Here is a 21,931-nt window from a genome sequence, read left to right on the forward strand (position 1 = left end):
TTAAAGCTCCATAACTTTTTATGGGGATGAGACCGCCACGAACTTTTTATGGTACAGTAGTGGGGGAGACCTCCTCTTTCGATCCCCACCACCGAAAGGGGTCGGGGCCGTCGTCTAGACCTTTACCTTCATTGATTTTACCACATCATATAAATAGCATAAGATTTAAGCTTGTCAATAAGGATCCGATAGATAAACGTTTAGATATAGTTATTCTTCTTTTGTTCAAGCTACTAAGTCCACTTCGTACTTGTATACGTATATTATATGTATCTAATTTATAATATTTGCAAATAATAATTGTTTTACTATTACTGTTTATTTTCACGATGCCAGTGCATTTACTTTCACATATACACAAGCTGTACCCGAGCCTTTGAATGCTCTCCACGTTGTTCGAGATGGAGTACCTATTCCTTTGTTAAAGCTTCATGTTAGCATAACTGAGTAAGCATCCTATTTCAGAATGCCTTCCTTTAGGGAAAACTTTTGTATATAAATGTAAATTGAATAAACATCAACGGTTTACTTCATATAAGCGATACACATTCGTACTTCAAAGAACGGAACATCGGGATGCAATTATAAAAGTAGATTACTTATTTATTCATGAATATCTATTTTGTTCCCTTCAAAGTAATCCCCACCAGATATTGTACACATGTGGTAACGTTTTTGCAAATCCTCGAAGTACTTCAAAAAATTATTTTTTATGATATTATTTAGATCCTCTTTCGATACCGTCTTTATCTCCTCAAACGTAGCGCAGCGTCGTCCTTTCAGTTTCGGTAACAAGAAAAAATCACAGGGGGTCAGATCTGGGGAATACGGTGGGTGCGGCATTATTAGTGTGTTGTTTTTGGCAAAAAATTCATGCACAAGCAACGATGTGTCAGCAGGGGTGTTATCATGGCTATCAAAAGACAATTTTTGTTCTTCTACAAATCCGGGCGTTTCTGGCGGATTGCTTCGCTCAAATTACGCATAACTAACAGGTAATATTCCTTATTGGTCCTTCTACCCGGTGGCAAGAACTTATGATGCACCACTCCTTTGCAATCTATGAAAACTGTAAGCAAAACCTTCACATTAGACCTAACTTGACGCCATTTTTCCGGTCTTGACCAGTGTAATAGCTTCCATTGGAATGATTGAGCTTTGGTTTCCACTTCATAACCATAAACCCATTATTTGTCACCAGTTATGACCCTCTGGTCGTGGACAGAGTCCAACAGCTCCTTATCAATGTTAATGCGATGCTGTTTTTGGTACGAATTTCGCGGTGAGCCGTCTCATGCCCAAATCATTGGCAAAAATCGAATGGAACCTTTGTTTCTGCTTCTAGTACATTTCTAATCTATCCATCAGGTCTGAGAAGGTGTCTTATCAACCTATTTCGTCTATTTCTTATTGATTTCAATATAGTACCCTCTGTTCTTCTACTCTTTTTGAAACCTCGTCATTTCTAACCTTTTTGTATGAAAAAATACTTACCAAAGAATGTTCTTATCGCATAACGAAATTATTATTTTTTATCTTCGCTCTAATTAAATATTTTTTAATGGTTCTTTGCAACTAATTGAGTTGTTGTTTGTAATGTTTTAAAACGTAGTTAACTACAACTATTCACTTCTAAATAGATAAAATGTATATTTTAGAGTAGATAAGGTATCCGCATTGCACTATACACATATAGGTACATGTCAGATTAAGTTAGTTTGTAAAGTTTTGACATTACTACACATGGCATCTAAATTATGATGCTAACTATGGATGGAGTTCGGAGTTAGTCAAAGTTCCGTTTATAAGGAAAACAGGAAGAAGCATTTTACCATCAATCTAAACCAATGTGGTTAACTAATTGCATGAGTTTTCTTGTTACGGGTCTAATTTATGAGATTATTATTCCGCGGTTCTGAGGGGATTCCAACCAAAAGTCCAACACTGACATTGAGATACCTACAAACAGCCGAAGTTTGGGAAAATTTATAGCCTTTTTTGTACTCATTGTTAGATAAATCTGCTTTTCATGTAATTGCTTCCCTGGACGTAAAAACTCTTGTATGTATTCGGTCATTCATTTTTAGTTCTTATTGTTAGTTCACAAAGGTGTGTAGGTAGACACTAATTTAAATCGAATTAGTTGTTTGAAATTTATTGAATCTTTTAATTCAAGCAGAATCTCTAAGACGTAAAGTGATTTGCCAATTTGGCTAATAGAAAACCATTATCGTCTAGTGACCATTGCTACCTATTGCCGAATAATGTTACAGTTGAAAAAGTAGGGAAATAATAAAAAATTAGAAGAAGTTGCTAATTTTTGGTATCTAGGATATCAGATAACTCAGGATGGAAGAAGCAGTAGATAGCGCAGGGTCGAGTCTTTTTCAACAAAAAGAAGTCACTTCTATAAACTTTTGGGTGTTTCATTCCCACCAGCCTCTAATGTTGGTAGGCGGACAGTCCCTCCGGACTACGCCAGAAGGTAGGGTGGAAGGCCCTCTTCAGCCTCCTTTCAGGAATCGTGGGAATTGATGGCTGGTGGTTCGGGTGAGAAAGATGAGACGGACGAAATGAAGACAGAAGAGAATGAAAGATTATCTGTGGAATATTACTGCCCCAGCATTTACCCATGTGATCCAAGGAAACCATAGAAAAACTTGGACCAAGGCAGACGGATCTGGAATGGAACCGGCGTCCTCCTGAATGCTAAGCAATGGTCTAATTTCTAAGCCATGCAGCTCGGTGTCACTTCTATGCTCGCGAATGGTTTATTTAGAAATTCAAAAAAGATTGTTGAAGGTATATACTGGAGCTCGGCTCCGTAAAAGTGCGAAATGTAAACGGTCAGCGCGGCGGAAAAGAAAAGGTTAGAAGCGTTCGAAATGTGGTGTTCCAGGCGAATGATGAGGATACCGTAGATAGAGAAGGCTAGAAACGATAAGGTATTAGAAAGAGTAGGAGAACAGAAGACGCTATGGAAGTCAATAAAAAATAAGCGAGATAGGTTGGTAGGACGTCTTCTCAGGCATGAAGAGCAAGTTAGGGACATATTAGAAACAGAAACAGGGGATAAGAGGAGTAGAGATGGACCTATATTAGATTACTGTTCACAAATAGTTAAGAATGTGGATTTTTCTAGTTTTAGGGAAACGGGATGATGAGCTCAGGATAGGACAAGGTGGAGGTGTGTGTTCATCTAGACTGATCACTCTATGTTGATGATGCGTTGAAGTTATTAAAGAGTGCAACCGTTTTTAAATCTTGGTCTCAATATTTCATGCAGTGAGTAATAATTTAAGTATGAATAGAGACACAGAATCCATATTTGGTCAACTCTGCCATTCTTCAGGATTTTAATGTAGCAAGTTCCTTAAAATTAACAATAGAAGCAGTTGGAACAGTGCAAACTCAGGTTTAATATTAATAGGGTAAATTATTCTTTTTTTGGATATATGTAGAAGACATATAATCAATGAGCACGCCTCGCTGAAGACTGAATGACATACCTTTACAATAAAAATAGCTTTAAAGTATTACGTCAGTGACTCAAGTTTATATTGGTTGGATGGTAAATAAAAGAAACTTCTGTTTTTCAATATTTGCCAGAATTCTGTTATACATAGTGCATCAACTGCATTGAACGTCGTTCGAGAACGACTGCCTTGATTGATTTTTTTTTCTAGAGTGGAAAGGTTTAGTGGGATTCTAGTTCTGCGAACTCGACTGCATCCGTTACTGTTCTTTATGTCACGTCTTAAGTTGACTTGATGACATTTTCATGATATACGTGCACTTCCCTGCCTGAGCCCCAAAGTCCTCGGAAAGTGGCAGATCGAAATCTTTAAATTGAATTCTTAGGAACGTCTCTAAAAACTGACTGCCACCCACTTCACAATATTATTTTTCGTGTTCGGTGTTCGCAGAATTTCAAAACTCAGGAAATCGTTACCTTTGTCTGTCTAGCATTTTCCCGTAAATTCAGAGAAAATTGTTTACCACACGTTTCAGGAGACATTTAACGAGTGGTTAGAAATAAGATAATAATACGATCTCGGGTTTACTTCTTGCAGTTTACATTGAACGTATACTCTTGGATATTTTTATATTTCGACGTAATAAGTCTTATCACATTTTTACGTGTGGACCAATTATTCATTGACGTACGGCACGTATTGTATAAAGGTACGTTCGCTGGAAGGAGGAAAACCGATGAAGGGGATGAGGGATGAGGTGAAAATTAGATTACAAAAAAATAACCACATTTGGTCCAACCCTTATCCAATCCGACGCAGTGAAAACATTATTAGAGTGACTCTGTCTGGAATCTCAAAAAAAACAAGTCACCTCTGCCTCCTCCCCTCCCCGATTGACGGTAACTTCATATTTCTAGTGACTATAAAACCTTCCAGTTTTTAATCCCTTCCTTTGTAACTTAGCCTAACCTAACCTCATACTTCTAGTGACTATAAAACCTTTCAATTTTTAGCTCCTTCCTCTATAGCTTAACCTAACCTAACCTCATACTTCTGGTGACTATAAAACCTTTCAGTTTGTAGCTCCGTCCTCTAGAACTTAACCTAATCTAACCTCATACTTTTGGTGACTATAAAACCTTTCAGGTTTTAGCTCCTACCTCTATAACCTAACCTAACCTAACCTTATATTTCTAGTTACTATAAAACGTTTCAGTTTTTAGCTCCTTCCTCTATTACGTAACCTAACCTAACTTCATACATCTAGTGACTATAAAACGTTTCAGTTTTTAGCTCCAACCTCTATAAGGTCACCTGCACAGTTACATCTAGATATTTACTTATCATTATTATTATTATTAAGTTTTCAAGGGTAGTTTTGTACGATATTATCGTAAAAACTCAATAATGGGGTTAACAATGTCACTTTTTTTAGTTACCCGTGGATTGGATCACAACCGGTGTCGGATATCTACTCCTATAACGAAGAGAGCGACTGTTCATATTTCCGCAAGCGATCCCGAATCGATCCGAGGAAGTACACGTGGATGCCATCCGATGACGAATCGGTTCGATTGGAACGACCGAGGTCCCTACTCGACCAATACAATCCGGCCACTCTTCCTCCACCACCACCACCCGCTATAACAAGGTCAGTGACAAATCTCGTTAATTTGGACTGAATTAAAATAAATCCTAACTGAAACATGACCCGTGTATTACGTTGATTAATGTTACGTACATACTTCCGGCCAGTCTCTGAATTTTGTGGAAGGATTAAGGACCAGATGCGGGTTAGGACCTCATTTAAAGCAATTTCCTTACTATGTAGGTTATTATTTATACAGCTGGTGTTTGATTAATAAAATAGAACAGAAACTACTTGGAAGCATTGTAATGATTATACATCTAGTAGATGAATGCAAATATAATTAAATTTTAATTCCATGGTTGAAGTACTTTCGCAATTTCGAATATTTACAGATTCAGTTTATTAATGAGAAACGCGACAAACTATGACACTTCGCACTCGCCTCATGAATGGCAGGAATTTTGTGGAATGTGCCATCATTAAAACCAAGTCGTTAAGTTGCAGTAAGTGCACATTCCATAACTTCTAGCTCAATGGCCTTTTCCTCGTCCGATTAAAGAAATTCTTTTCCTTAAATTCTCAACAACAATATAACTGTTTTCTATAGTTAAAGTATGTGGTTTCTCATATGCTTTTGAACGGAAGGATATTAAATTGCCCAATAAATGTATGCTGTTTTGATGTTGTTTAAGGAGAAATTAGGGCAGTTAAAATTGTATCTTGTAATTTGATGGACATTTTTATCCAATGGGTAAGAAGGAAATAATTAGAAGAAGTTAAAAATACAACTTATTAATAGTTAATATCAGAGTTCATGACAACAGGCGCGGACTAGAAAAGAAAATCATTCAGGCGTTTCAAATTGTTATCTACCTATGTCGATAGATAAAGGAATGAGTGGGTACATAGGATTTGTAGACTTAGAAAAGGTTTTTGACAATGTTAAATAGGACAAGATGTTAAATATAATTAAAAATGTAGAGATGAGTTAGAGTAAACATTAGGAAGGGAGTTGGAGTCAGACAGGGATGTACACTATCACCGCTGCTCTTTACTCTATACATCGAAGACGCGATCAATAGCATTAAAGACAGAAGAACTGTATGGATAGATATACAGGGCCAAAAAATTAGTATGCTTAGATTTGCAGATGATATAGCAGTATTAGCATCTAACAAGGAGGAGTTAGAGATAGCTTTAAATCAAATGGAAGCGGCATTGACCTAACAGAATTGTATGAAAATAAATAAAAGTAAAACAAAAATACTGGTATGCAAGGGAAGAAAAAGTAAGGAATGAGCGAATGTAAAGATAGGAGACGAAAGATTAGAAGAAGTGATTGATTTTAGTTATCTAGGAAGTCAGACAAGTCAGGACGGAAGGTGCAGTAGGGATATAAAGCAGAGGATAGCGCAGGGCCGAGTCGCTTTCAATAAAAAGAAGTCACTTCTAGGTATGCTCGCGAACGATTAATTGAGAAAAGGATTGTTAAAGTGTATGTTTGGAGCACGATGCTGTACGGGTGCAAAACGTGGACAGTGGGCGTGGCGGAAAGCAAAAGGTTAGAAGCGTTCGAAATGTGGTGTCACAGGCGAATGATGATGATACCGTAGATAGAAAAGGTTAGAAATGAAGAGGTATTGGAATGAATAGGAGAACAGAGGACTCTATGGAAGTCAATAAGAAATAGGCGATAGGTCTAGTCAGAGATATATTAGAGGCAGAAATAGGAGTTAGAGGAGTAGAGCTAGACCTAGATTAGATTACTGTTCGGGAAATGCGAAGATTAGTTCGGGATAGGAATTAGTGGAAGTGCGTGCCATCCAGTCTTAGGACTGACGACCTAGTGCTGACGTTGATGAACGAATACTTATAATCCATTATGAAAGACAACAGTTGAGTTTTACAACATCTCGAACCAAATGTAGATAACAACGGACTACTTCAGAAATGTTTTGTATCAGCATAAAAAACATGCATGGAGGAAATTTCTTCGCTTTCCTGCGGGCTTTTGTGCTTGCCATCGTATAAGCAATTTTTCATCTCTTGAACGTATGGTACGTACGTATTTGTTTTGAAAAAGGAGTAAAATGGAATAGGTTACCGTTAGCGTGCGCTCTAAAAACAGGTTGTACAGTAAACGTGCATGTATTAACACAGATGGTACATGAAAAATGAAAATCTATTCGGCCAAAGCCTCAAATTTTAAAAACCTACTCTTTTCATTTACGTAACAGGGAACAGTTTTAATACTAGCGCAGGCACGCGACTAGAATATCTTTTTAAAGAGATGGGGCCTCAGATATTTCTTGGCTCATGGTGAAAGTTACAATTATTGACCTACTACATGTATTTTATGGGATGTTTAGAAATAGTGCTATTGCAAGGTTTATGAATATATCGATCTTGCTTAGTCTTGTCTTGGACGCCAGGGTAATATGAAAAGCAAGATCCTTTTGTGAGAGCCAGTACTCCATCTTCATCTTCACTACAGAGGTCCAAAGACGCGCTAGAATACTCCACAAGCTGTTGTTTTCGGCACCCATCTTGCGCTGACTTTAGTCATGCCAAGATGATGGTGAAGACTTTAAAAAATGGTTGTATCTGATACTCCTACCATTCCTGCGGGTTGTTTCTTCTTAAGTCAGACATCTTCCAGTATTAATTTTTCGACTTTTTGAATGATTTCTTCTTCAAGTGAGTCCCTGCCTTGCTTAAAGAGGGTATTATTCACCCTTAAGAACGCCTGCCTAGGATATTCTTCAGCTGAAGAGAAAAAAAAACTTTTGGGTGTTTCATTCCCACCAACCAGTAATGCAGTCCCTCCGGACTACGCCGGAAGGTAGGGCGGAAGGCCCTCTTCAGCCTGCTTTCAGGAATCGTGGGAATGGGTGGGTGGTGGTTCGGGTGAGAAAGATGAGANCCGGAGGGACTGCCCGCCCACCAGCAATACTGGCTGGTGGGAATGAAACACCCAAAAGTTTAGCATGGCGGAAAAGAAAAGGTTAGAATCGTTTGAAATGTGGTGTCACAGGCGAAAGATGAGGATACCGTGGATAGAGAAGGTTAGAAATGAAGAGATACTAGAAACGAATAAGGGAACAGAAGACTCTATGGAAGTCAATAAGAAATAGGCGAGATAGGTTGGTAGGACACCTTCTCAGGCATGAAGGTCTAGTGAGAGACATATTAGAGGTAGAAACAGGGGATAAAAGGAGTAGAGGCAGACCTAGATTAGATTACTGTCCACAAATAGTTAAGGATGTGGGATTTTCTAGTTTTAGGGAAATGCGAAGATTAACTCAGAATAGGAAATGTGGTCACCATAGAAAAGTCCGTGTCCAACCAGTCTTAGGACTAATGACCTTATGATGATGAAAGGAAAAATTGATGCTGTCCTAATTTGGGTCTAAAGGCCGTCGTTATTTAAATATAAATGACGACCAATTGCGTATACAATAGTTTATAAAATAGAAGACACTTTTTCAGTTGAATGCGTGATATAGAAAATTTTATTTATTTCTCAACATGGTCTCCTTCTCCCAATGATGTTCAATAGCTTCGATATCTTGATTATAGTAAGAAAAATAGCCATCTACTGCATCACTTCTTCATCGTTGGTATTTTTTTTGCCACCGAGCCATTTCTTAAACTTTGGAAAGATCAAATAGTCCGAGGGAGCTAAATCTGGCAAACAGAAGAAGTAATTCGTACTTCAAGTCAATGATTTTGACCACTACAGTAATTGGATGTGTGAACAGGCAAATTGTCGTCGTGATTTTTTATTTTTCACCAAAAGCAACATCTTTTCTGTAATCCCGCGCTACAATAAGTTTGCGTAATATTCGCCGTTGATGATTTTTCGTTTCTCAAGATAATCAATGAAAATTGTACCGTGCGGGGTCTCAAAAAAATGAAGCTACAACCTTGTCTGCAGATGGAACTGTTTTTGCCTACCTTGGAACCGATTCTACACATTTCAGTCCATTGTGTCCATTGTTTTGACTTTTCCTTCACGTGGGGCGTGTAGTGATGGACCCGTAGTTCATTCGTAATTATTAATGGACGCAAAAAACCGGCTTTGTTGCGGCTAGCTAAACATGACCAAACACTCCACTGAAACATCATCACGACACTGTTTTTGTTCGATTGTGAGCAAAAGGGAATCCATCTTGCGCACAGCTTTCACATGTCCAAATGCTCACTGAATATGCGATATATGTAGCACTTTTTGAAATGCCTACTGCTAAAGTCCATTTTTATTTGTGTAATAACGTCATTCGAGATCATTCATCAGAATAACTGTAGATCGTCAGTAAACAAAATATCCTGAGATTGAAAGCACAGAAGAATAATAATAATATTAATATGCTATTCCGGAGTATATTGAAAATAAAATGGGCCAATGTGAGAGCCTTGTGGAACTCCTCACGTTGCCATTGAACTTGTTAGAGTAAGATTCATTTAGGTAAATGTCTAGATGATGGCCCCCACCCCCCGAAGTGGATGGGTGTGGGTGGGATCGAAAGAGGGTTCTCCCCCACCACTGTACCATAAAAAGTTCGTGGCGGTCTCTTCCCCCTAAAAAGTTATGGGTGTTAGATGATGGCCCCCACCCCGAAGGGGGGGATCGAAAGAGGGTGGTCACCTGATTTAAACCCCATAAAAAATTTGCGGCGGTCTCACCCCCACAAAAAGTTATGGGGGTTGAAAGTTTATTATTTTGACAATTTTCATACACTATAATTCAAATAAAATTCAACAAAATAATTATTTTCAAGCGGGTGGAGGTGGGGCATCGAAAGAGGGTGGTCACTTGAACAAAACCCGATAACCTNATATATATATATATATATATATACAGATTTACAGAAACCTATTTGTCAATATTTTAGCGTCACCTCGTTTGATAGGCAACAACTTTACATGGAAAATTCAATTTCAAAATAGGCTCCACCCCAGTTTTCCAGAGGGTCTCCAACATGATCTTCTGGTATTGTTGACAAAAGGGGCATTGTCTAATCTCTTCAGTTTAAAAATGACTTAGAAAGATATTCTAAAAGCCAAAACATGGGAAAATGTTGATGGTCGGTGTGATCCAGTATCCTATCCCGTTTACTTCACTAATGCTGTTTATCTGCCACGATACACGTTGGTTTGAGTCTCTGAATGGATACTTTGGTTCTGGTGGGTCTGGTGGGGTAGTTTAACGTTGAATTTAGTGATTAGATGAATGTTCGTCTATTTTAGGAAAATTGTAAAGGAAATTGGTAGCATTCTAACATTCGAATCTACTTCATGGATGGCATTGTAATTTTCACTTTTACCAAACGTGGGACTTTATTTCCACAGAATATATTGTACATTTGCCATGCCCACTGAAACAGAGAAATAAAGATGGCTGAATATTATGTTTTTATTTCAGGCCAAAACATGTTAGTTTCGCACGTTCACATACGATGACATCATTTGATGATACATCCGTTTCTTTTGTTACGTCGCCTTACCAAAACGTTAGAATGAGTAGAAGTCAAGAGAGACTCCTAGGCCTAAGAAGATCTGTAGATCCACTACCACCAATCACCCGACAACCGACATCATCTGACAACGTTGCTAGTTTAGGTGAGTGACTTTTTTGTAGAACGACTTAATTAACCATAATGTATAGCGTAGTAATGAAGGGGATTGAAATGTGTGATATGTCAATGAAAATGATATGAATAGTCGACGAATTGAACGTAAAAAATACACCACGAAGTGGTAGGTTGTTACAGTCCATTTCAATTTGTTAGAATTGTGACCTTGAAGAAATCTGCGCGAAGATAGAAAGAATACACACTAGGCGTGAGCAAAACAGAAATAGTTGGAACAAGCTTGAACGAGCAGAGCTCTCGATGGGCGGTCTTAAGAGATCGACTAGAACTGTACAGTACTAGACGAAAATGTTTAGCAATTTCTTAAAACAAAAATGTATATAAATTAACAATAGAAAACAAAGCAAAAGTTTTATAGGTGTGTAGAACGTTAAGTTAATTCACTTGTTATTATTTTTGGCTAAATATGCTTTTAAATAAAGCATATTCTTAATTTTTAACGAGCCAGTTTAAATAATTTTACAAATGGTACTGTACACTTTCGTCGAGTTCTCGCTTGATGATGGGTGGAGAAATGAGCTCCGCAGATAAATATGATTGAATTTGGAATGATGCTACGGCGCATCCTAATAAAGGGAAGGGGCATATCTCTAACTTCTTGAAACGAACAGTATTTTTATTTATGATAGGAAATTGTGCAGTTTCGAGTGAAAACAAGAATGTTGTTCTTGATTATAATAATTCATAGTTCATTTGGTTGGTTACAATGAAATCTAGCAAACGAGAAATTGAGATTTACTTGTTCCATATTGAGTCGATTCAGTTTTTGACACCCGGTTACTTAAGATAAAGTTGTTTTCTTCCTTCCAGAGAAACTGAAGAGAGTGCCTGCATCGATGAAATCTCAAGCCACACAAACGGAAGCTTGTTTGGGGAGGAAACCAATACTACCCGGAAAAGTGCATTTTAATCCCTGGCCACTTAATAGGGTGAGTGCTTGTTTAACTTGATTCTTTCTAAGACGGACTAATTGATCATAAAACTTTTGAAATCGAACTGATAATGACAGTCTTTTTCGAACGGTCTGATAAAAATGTTTTTGGGTAGGATGCTATCGGGTAGGATGTTCTGATTTATAAAATGAACCACTGATAGATTCAGAATCTTCAAATTAAGAATCTTAAATTGATTGAGAATTTTAAATAATGAATCTTTAAATTCGTACATTACGAATTACAGGTTCCAAAATTCTGAAATTTAGATACCGATACAGGTGAAAAAGTGCAAATTTAAAAGAATGTAGTTCGGTTTCATCGCATATAAACAAGATTTTTTTACCATTTTTCTGCTAGAATAATTGATTATTTCAAGATAGATCTTGATTTAAATAAGGTATCTAATAAAATTCTCCCAACACAAATATTGTTATCTAATACATACATATTTATCAGATATCTAATGATATTATATTACAAAAATAAAATACTATATCGTGTCTACAAATATGTATGTTTAAAAGAAGATGGCGTCAATGCTATACATTACATGTTCATGTACATGATAAACGAATTACTTAAAAAAGTATTTCTTACGTATTGTAAAAGTTGTAATTGTTTGCTTTGGACTATTGGAATAGTCTTTAGAAGGGGTTTCTAAAAATATAGTGAAAGTGGTGGTCACGTCCCCTATCGAATGTTAATTCAACGTTCACATAAATAAATTGATTCCTTCATAGTGATGGGTTTTTATTTCATTCATGCGATTTAGGTACATCATTTGCTTCATGGAACGGAACGAAGTGGTGGATATTGAACACCGAATTATTAAAGAGCAATGTCAAAAAGTGATTATGTGATTGTAACACAGTCGGTGATTATCCAATCAACATACTTTTGTTTTGAGAACATCTAGGTGTTCATCGGATTGACTGTTTAAAATAATTCGCATTTCCATCATGTATCGTAAAACGAAGGTGTTGCTAGACGTAGGAAAAGCTTACCATCATAGTACCTGTTTTCTCTTTCCGTAACGTCATCATCATCATAAGCTCGTCAGTCCTAAGACTGGTTGGACACGCACCTCCACTTTTTTCCTATCCTGCGCCAATCTTCGCATTTCCCCAAAGCTAGAGTAACTCATATCCGTAACTATTTGCGAACTGTAATCTAATCTAGGTCTACCTCTACCCCTTCTAACTTCCGTTTTTGCCTCTAAAATTTACCAACAAGGTAACTAGCGTTAAATTTAACACTATTTTCACTAATGCGACAAACTAAGAACCGGGATTCGTTTCAGCAAGTAGATATCCACACAAGTGGACCTTGTTGGAGCATACGTAATCCTAAAATGTAACATCGTACTACAGATGGCGTTTACCGCGCCATTTGTGGTATTTTCTAAAACGCGCTATTAAGACAGCAGGTAAAAGTTGGTCTGTGTTCTGTCGGAGCTGCCTGCGTCGCGCTGATGAGATCCTAAAAGATCGAAATCGCGATCCGCGTCTGGTAGTTTCGACAGAATACAGACCAGTTCGAATTATTTTATTCGATAAACTAAGTTAGAGGTCGGCAAAGTTTCGACATAGAAGATGAAATTGTTAAGGAAGATAGGGCAACGAAGGTATCAAGATATATCATCATCATCATCATTGTAAGGTCATCAGTTCGAAAATAAGTTGGACACATACTTTTCCATTTTAGGTCACTTTTCCAAAACCTAAGACATCTCACACCCTTAACTATGAATTTTCGTACAGTGATCTAGGGTGTCTCCATGTCTCAAAAGTGTTATCATCCTATCTCTCCTTTTCCCCGATTGATTTCCATAGCGTACTTTATTTTCCTACGCCTTAGTGTCGACATCTCGTTTTGTTTAGTGTTTAGGCAGACGGAAGGACGTTGAATGTTGTTGCCACAATAATACGGTACCGTTGGACACGCCTCAGATAGGGAATCCTAAAAATTCATTTCAGATCTCTATTGTGAGTGTTTTTGTAATATTGCACAATTTTCCAAAAATCTTGCTTTCCACAAATGAATTTTCTAAATGAAAACTGCACGGTTGAAAAGAAAACGAATCTTAGATGCCAGCAATGGGGACATGTCTCGTGACGAATTGCGGTCAGAATTTTTGTGACAGTCGCGTTGCTGCATTTGCTCGTTCTGTTCCACAGCATGAACTACGATCACTACTACGTCCGATAAGCGAAAATCAATAGGACGTCGTCTTTTTTTTTTAAGAGTATATCACGTTACATGTCTCTGGAGACGTGCACTTTAGATATCAGAGGTAACGAATTTTTCTGGACGGTGAACAAGAGGCAGACATGACAAAATTTGACGATTTATTACTAGAGAGATGTGAAATATATAGGGTTGCTCGGAAAGTCATTTCGTTTTTTTTTTTTTGTGGAAATGAAAGACNAATATCACCTAATAAAAGTTTACATAAAGTGAAAAAAGTCTCAAAAAAAATAAGTTTTTAACAAGATTAAAAATTTTTTTCTTGCATGAGCTACTGGTCCCGTGATCTGCGGTATCCAACTTTTTTGCTCTTTTCCGGTGTGCTCACATTTTTGTAAGGCATGTTGTAGTGTTTCCTCCTCTTTCTTACACATTCTGTATAGTCTTCCCTTTTGTGGCAGTCAATACTTATTAGCTTTCGTTTCTGATTTTAACCTGAATCTTGCATACATCTCCAGTTCGTTTTTGCGATCTTTATGGCGATAGTAGTTTGTTAATAAAATATCTTATGTTAAAACCGTCGATCATTCATTTTCGTGATAATCGATATTTGACAGCTACGTGAAGTTTTCTTTGTCATACCGCTTTTGTGCTTAGTTGGGGATTTCCCTTTTAGCCCCTTTTATTTATTTTAGTATAAAAATTTCTATAGAACTGGTCCCGGCGATCCATCTTTTTGTTAGGCTCTTAATTCATGAAAGAGCTGTTATGAACACTACCGGTGAAATGTATGGCTAACTAAAAAGCAACAAAACAGTACGTAGTGTACAATAGGAGGGAGTTGAAATCGATATTTGGATAAAAGCAAAAGCTCGTTGACTGTTCAGTTTTACTGTTGAGATTCATTATTTAAAGTAATTTTCCCTGATGAATGAGAAATAAATCTACTAGCGTAAAGACATTATTATATAGTCTTTGTTATTTTGATTATTATTACTGTAATTATTGTAATATATACCTACATGGGTTACAATTATATGCTGATCTTTTTTATTAGGTAGTTACGTATTTTTAATGTGATCTATTGGTTAAAATTGTGTCATACCTATGGTATAGGTCGTTCCAAATCTCATATGCGCATATTGTACATTATGAAAACGTTGACTCGATTGTTAACCATGCGTCTCGTTATACCATCAAGAATGGAACAGTGACGACTGAAGACCAATGTTTTTAAGAGGAAAATGTTTTAATCATTAAGAAATTTAATAGCCAAGTACAATCGATTAACCGGAGTTTTGTCACTACGCAATTTAAGACCAAGGTTCATGACATTCTGGACTATCTTTACTATGAGTTTTTTAAGTATCAGTTCACTTGTACAACCTTTTCAAGTTATTGGAATAGACTCAGTCTATTCTTTGGCGTCCCACTGTTCACAATCAATTAATTTGATCAGTTACACTTCTTTCCTCTTTCAGATAATATTATAATAAGATGAATAAAGGACAGTGTAACAGTCGTTCTTTTTTAGATCCCAATAAAATTTACTATCGATCTTGCCTTCCTAAATTGACTCAAGTATCGTCAAATTTTCCTATGGTCTTTTATATGACTATTAAATTTCTTAATGGTTAAGAAGCTTTAACAAGAGGGAGGCTATTAATATTACGAATAATAGACTCATAAAGGCGCACTAATTAATTAATAGGTGTATTTGTTTAATTATAGTATCTACAATGTCGCTTCTTAATATGTTGTTAATGTAGAATTACGACGGGAATAAGTTATGTAAATTTGAGGTCTAATTGACTTGGAAATTTCCCGAAATATCGTTAAATATTCATGTGAAAAAAATTCTGTGATGCTGGTATTATGTAGAGCATTTTGAATATTTTATATTTTATGTAGCCGAATAACTGGAAAATGGTGAATACCCAAGGAAATATATTTTACTTTCCATACTGTTCATTATCCTTTTAAAGTCGGGAAATGGCGACTTAAACTTTGAAATGAAACCGTTAAACAAAAAATTTTGTAAAACCCAACTTACAACCCTTTTAAATGTAAATTTCTATTGCTATATGTTAGTAACAGAACATTTTATTTGAGTATAACCTACGATGATCTTGAAACAACTAGCAATGAAAATATTGTTACAGGCATCAAAAGAGAAACACCATTTAGCATTTCACGATTTAAAACATATCGATTTAAACCGAACATAAAATCAGGGTCGAGTTGCCTTTAACAAAAAAAAAACACACTTTTATATTCGCAAACGGTTAATTTATGAATTTGAAAAGGATTGTTAAATTTATATCTGGAGCGTGATTCTATACGGGTGCGAAACATGGACGGTTCGAAATGTGGTGTTCCAGGCGAAGCGAGAAGGTTAGAAATGAGGAGGTATTAGAAAGGGTAGAAGAAGAGAGGAAGTCGATTAGAAATAAGTGGGATAGTTTGGTAGGATACCTTCTCAGGTATGAAGGACTAGTTAGAGACATTTTAGAAGCATAAACAGGAGTCAAGAGGAGTAGAGATAGACATATATTAAGTCACTGTCCACAAATAGTTAATAGTGTGCGACGTTTTAGTTCTAGGAAAATGTGAAGATTTGATCAGGATAGGAAATAGTGGAAGTGCGTGTCCAAGCAGTCTTAGGACTGACGACCCTATGACGATGATAATGATCATGAAGGTCATAGAGTTTGAAATGTATGGTACATTTTAGGCAAATGTTAATTTTATGTTAATAATATTAAAAGTTCTTGGCCAGAAATTGATCGAAACCACGATTGCGATTTCTAGTAGATAAATCTAGTTTAGTTAGCATACCACAGGTATCTAGTTTAAATAAATCACAGACTTAGTCGAAATTACTCCATTCAAGCAAGATGATGATGACGATGATGTTCTAAATCGCGAACCACTTGTAGTGGTTTTAATGAATTGATGATTAAGATCTGAATGCTCTTTATTAATTAGGTTTGCGTGCAAATCGCGTGTAATTTATATAATCTTCCTCGTAGATTTAATATGGCAAATAGATACCATTGTATTACCCTTCGAGCACAATGAAACAATAAAGTTAATTAATTGCACCTACATATCAGTATGCATCCGTATATGTATACATATATTGTCATTTGCTAATATAACTTTCATGTATTTGCAATTTCATTGTTGAACACGTTGAAGTTGCTATATTTCAGTTAGAAACTAATCAATTCCCTGTCGTATAGGTACAATATTGACTTTCAATGAAATCTTATACCTGAAAGAAATCTCCGCATTCTTTGTATTCAATTTTTAAAGTTTCTGGGTCTTTTTAAGTAGCTACGGTTTCTATTTGTTTAGGCAAGTATGGTGTCCCAAGCGGCACAGACAAACGGTATTCTGATTAATGGAAGAAAATTGTTGAAGTCTTATTCAGAGATAGGAGGTGGAAGATTCAACACCATTTGTAAGGATACCTTCCCAAAAGAACCTTTTGTTACTCATGACCCTTTATGTAGGACGCAATCAGATGAACCTCCCAGATCACCCTTTGTGGTTACGACACCTCCCCATCTCACAAAAGAAATAAAAGAAGAGGAGTCACCTTTACATTCCCATCAGATACAGATGGCTCATGAGTCAGAGACATCTGACGAATCAGAATCGAATTTGCAAGAAGAAATCATAATAGACTTTGAGCCGAGGTTTTCATCCAGTTCTCCGATAGAAATAGTTCCCAAGAAAACGTTACAAAAGACGTTGTCCGATGGTGAAATTTTACTCGATCAACGAAGATTAATTAAAGAAGAAATTTTTCAAACTAAAACCGTTTCTTCTTTGAGTCACGAAAACCTTAAAGATCAGTCCGATTCTGATGGGTTTGTCCCATATTTCCGAAACTCTCCTATTAGAAACGAAGGGGTGTTTCGGAAACTTCAAGATAGTGTATACTCGTCTATATCCGATACATGCGAAGGCATCGGTCTACCAACCCAAGACTCCATAGAAGAAGAATTTCATGAAACTCTAATATATAAAGGCAGATATTTGAGAAGAAGTGGGTCTTCAACCAGCGATGACATATTGGAAGATCGCTGTGGGCGTAAACCTGAAAGATTGTTATCTCTGGAAGATGAAAGTGTTGTTCCTGTATTTGAACGAAAGCCATCACCTTTTACTTCGAATGATTCTCTTGCAAATGACGTGAGGTAATTTTAGAATTTCGTTTTCGCTGAGCAGAACATTATGTAAGTGTGTTGGTGTTGGTAATTTTCAGAGATCATTCTGACGGAATTTGGAACGAGTCTCAAGTAACCGTGTTACAAGTAGATTCTGGAACTGAAAACGGTACAGGTTTAAGTAGCTCAGAAATTACTTCTCTGTCTGCACCTGCTGCTACAACGTCCATTCAATTGCTTACTCCTTCGACCAGACGAAAAAATCTGCTTTTGCAACACCTTCAGAGATCTTCCATGGATATTGACGCTTTGGACGAAGAATCGATTGACACTACTCAGGTTAGCATAGATTGCGCTGGATTGACTTGGGTTGGAATGTATTAGGTTTGATCATGTAAGAATGAGTTGGTAAGGAAGGGAACGTACGGCAAGGTGGCATGGCGCAAGTTTGACAGGGTTAAGTTAGGTTAGGTTAGGTTAGCATAGATTGCGCTAGATTGACTTGGGTTGGAATGTATTATGTTTGATCATGTAAGGATGAGTTGGTAAGCAAAGGAACGTATGGCAAGGTAGCATGGCGCTAGTTTGACCGGGTTAGGTTAGGTTAGGTTAGGTTAGGTTAGCATAGATTGCGTTAGATTGACTTGGGTTGGAATGCATTATGTTTGATCATGTAAGGATGAGTTGGTAAGGAAGGGAACGTACGGCAAGGTAGCACTGCGCAAGTTTGACCGGGTTAGGTGAGGTTATTATTACTTGCTTGGTTATTTTCCTGTTGATGTATTGTTCATTTTACAGTTATGTGTTACACTCCTCTCCAGTAAATGTATTTTTTTGATTGATCCTTTTAGAATAACCTCCTTGATCTATTATATATGTATAATTGACACGGGAAACTGTTATGAACTAGGGTGTCCCGTTCATTGCAGATACAGCCCGAATTACCCAAAATTTGTAAGGAATCCGCACAACACATATCACCCAAAACGCCAGAGTACAAGAACCAACAGTTCCTAACAGCGCATCCTATTCACAAACAACCTCCCCCTTTGACCAAAAAACGTCCAGTCGAGCAAAAGCCAGAGTCACCGTTGCCTGCAGTTGTTCCAGAGTTACCGCTGGCTAGAACTGATTCAGGGAAAACGAACACAGATATTTCCGAAAGCACCACGACCACCGACGACTACATTACAGCGACCTCAGGGACCGATAGTTCCAAGAAAAGTGTCTCTAATAGGGTAAATCGGCATTACTGTGTACGAGGTTTTCGCATTTGTAAGTGTTTATTTTGCTCGACAGGAAGCAGCTGTAAAGGTGCATTCTTCTGCTGTAATTCATGACGGTAGTTCTTTCGAAAGTGCTTCCTCTATTTATGGACAAGCCAAGTCGGATGTTTTCGGAGATGACATGGTCGTTCCGTCCTTTTCTCCGCCATTAATTTTGGAAGAAACTTGCACGGAGCTGAAGGTGGTTGTTTGTTCTCGCGGTGGTTCTGCTCCGGAGCCATCATCGCCATCTCCTAGCTCATCCTCGGGTAGCTACAGTCTGGACGGTTCGTGTTCTGCAACTTCGCCTCAAAAACCAGCTGTGCCTTCATCGCGACGGGTACCTTCTGTATCGGAAGATGAAAGAAGCGCTCGTTATTCTTCGTCAGGGTACTACGAATCTCCTCTGGATGATGAGTGAGTTCTAACAATATTTGTCTGCATGTTTCAAAATAGAATCAATTGGATTATTTCTTCCACAGACCTACTTGGAAGTCTGATCGCTTGGGACGAGCTTCGGACGAAAAAAACCAGAAAAAGAAAAAAATTACAGTCGAAATAACGAAACACCAAAAATGGGACGAAAAACCCTCAACAAGTGAAAAACAGAGACCCTCTTCGAAACATACAAAAAAAACTGACGACGAGCAGTCCCTTACCAAAGACCTTTTGAAGGTGAATGGAAAAGTGAAAAGAACCAGGACAAGAACCAGAAGTCCTCTGCAAAGTCAGAGAAGATCACAGCAGTCTAAGAGGTCACCATCGTCTCTTCGAACGTCTCCATCGACGGAGCAGTCTGGTTTTGAGAAATCGAATCATGACAAAAAATTTTCGGTTACCTCCGACGATTCCAGTAGCGGCCTTTGCGGAGAGAAGGTACCATCGGGACAAGCGTCACCAAGAAAGAGGGAAAAGAAGATGAGGGATATTGGAAGAAAGAAGTCGATATCTAGAAGTCCTGTAGGTTCTAAAACGCGCAGGAAAGAAGACGAAAAACCGTCCAGTCTCCCAGGGAGTTTACCGAGAAGGAAATCTGGAGTACAAGTTTCATCTAGTGAGAAGAATTTAAATTCCAGTAAAACAACTTTGAGCCCTCGGAGGTAAATGAAAGCTATGAAACACTTTTAGTTTATTTAATAAAATTATTGCAATGAGTCACTACGAAGCTTATCTACTTTTCAGTGTTAGTCCGGCAGATTCCCCAACATCCAAGAGGAGACTGNGGTGTTTAAACTATATCACCAGCTGCGAAGATTGATATTTTTCTGTTTGAAGTTATTGAGATATAATTTTTCTATATTTATGTTATAATTTCTTCAGTTCAGTAACATATAATTCTTCTGTATGCTTCCTTATTTACCATTGTCACCTATTTTAATTGGAAAAGTGGCAGTAATGTCAAAATAGTTTGTTTACCTTGAAAGATCAGAGCGAAAATAGGGTTGCAAATAATTTTATTGATCTAAAATCAACATCAATCATTTTATCTCAAAATGTTTACAACCCCATTTTGTTTCCGATCTTACACATTGTAATAACAGAAAAAAATGGAATCCGTAGTTTCTTCTGCTTTGGGTTCATCTAATAAGTGAAGTTTTTCGAATCGCTTTCTAAAGATTTTGCGTAATAGGCATTTATTAGCACACCACAATATCTTGTAGTTTTCAGTTTTACACAGCTGGCGTATATCAACTCGATATTGTTTTGCGGGCTGTTTTGTCGTAATTCATAGAATTTCGTAGTTTCTTGCTAAAGGTACGATAAGTGATGATTTAGCAGGTGTCGATATCGATTTGGAACTTCAAAATTCCATGAACCATGACATTAAACCCGGAAAACAATATCGATCCAATATTTTAGATTATCTATTTTCAAGGAGTTTAGAATTTTTTGGGCTCTCTTCAATTAAAGAATTAGAAGGCATCCATGGAATTTCTCTTTGTTCCCTTTTCAAGCTTCCAATACCTTCAATGGACAACCTCAACAACTTTCATTCATCATTTTATATAATGTTTAATCCGTGATAGTAGCAAAACTTTTAAAGGCAAAAATGTACTTTGCAGTTTACAAATAGACAATACGTTTGGAAAAGTATTTTATATAAAATACAAAATGCTTTTCTCAAAAAAGTACAGGTCTGACGAAGGAAGCTGGCGAGCAGTCGCGCAGGTGCTTACCCATTTATGACCTATTTGGGTAAGTCACTTGGAACCGATACACAAATAAGTTTTAAGTAGGCATAAATTATAGTATTAATACAGATAGGGCAGTAGCGTACTAGAAAATAATGTAAAAACATGACTTATCAAAAAGAAAAAAATCGGTTGTCTGTAAAGTCGGATAGTTGAACGTGACAACGTCATAAGAAAATACTGATGGAATGGTTTCATTTTTCAAAAGAAAATTTTAATTTTATTTGTTTGATAGATATTTTGTATGGATATAGAGAAGGAGGTAAATGGAAATGTATTATTGTATAGCAGCTGTCCACGCGGACGCATCGCTCACTCAAGTAGGAGAGAGACAGATGTCGAACGCTGCCGAACGCGGAGGCCGATTGTGCCTCTTTGTCGCTCGTTCCGCGCTCTCGCTTGCACTTCAAGCCTTAAATGGAACGCCTCAGAGCGAGGTAACGCCGCATGAGT

General features: G+C 37.3%; 1 protein-coding gene across 1 annotated transcript in view; it reads left to right on the forward strand.

Annotated features, from left to right (window-relative positions):
* The window catches only part of LOC108734776, a 116,905-nt gene that overhangs the window by 56,418 nt on the left and 38,556 nt on the right, over positions 1-21,931 (forward strand). The window contains exons 5-12 of the mRNA XM_025981280.1: positions 4,912-5,127; positions 10,493-10,689; positions 11,532-11,650; positions 17,204-18,051; positions 18,120-18,360; positions 18,951-19,259; positions 19,321-19,703; positions 19,769-20,386. Of these exons, the coding sequence (XP_025837065.1) occupies positions 4,912-5,127; positions 10,493-10,689; positions 11,532-11,650; positions 17,204-18,051; positions 18,120-18,360; positions 18,951-19,259; positions 19,321-19,703; positions 19,769-20,386 (2,931 nt within the window). The remainder of the gene's footprint in view (positions 1-4,911; positions 5,128-10,492; positions 10,690-11,531; positions 11,651-17,203; positions 18,052-18,119; positions 18,361-18,950; positions 19,260-19,320; positions 19,704-19,768; positions 20,387-21,931) is intronic.

The sequence above is a fragment of the Agrilus planipennis genome, unplaced genomic scaffold (genome assembly GCF_000699045.2).
Source record: "Agrilus planipennis isolate EAB-ADULT unplaced genomic scaffold, Apla_2.0 scaffold5, whole genome shotgun sequence".
Taxonomy (NCBI): Eukaryota; Metazoa; Arthropoda; class Insecta; order Coleoptera; family Buprestidae; genus Agrilus; species Agrilus planipennis.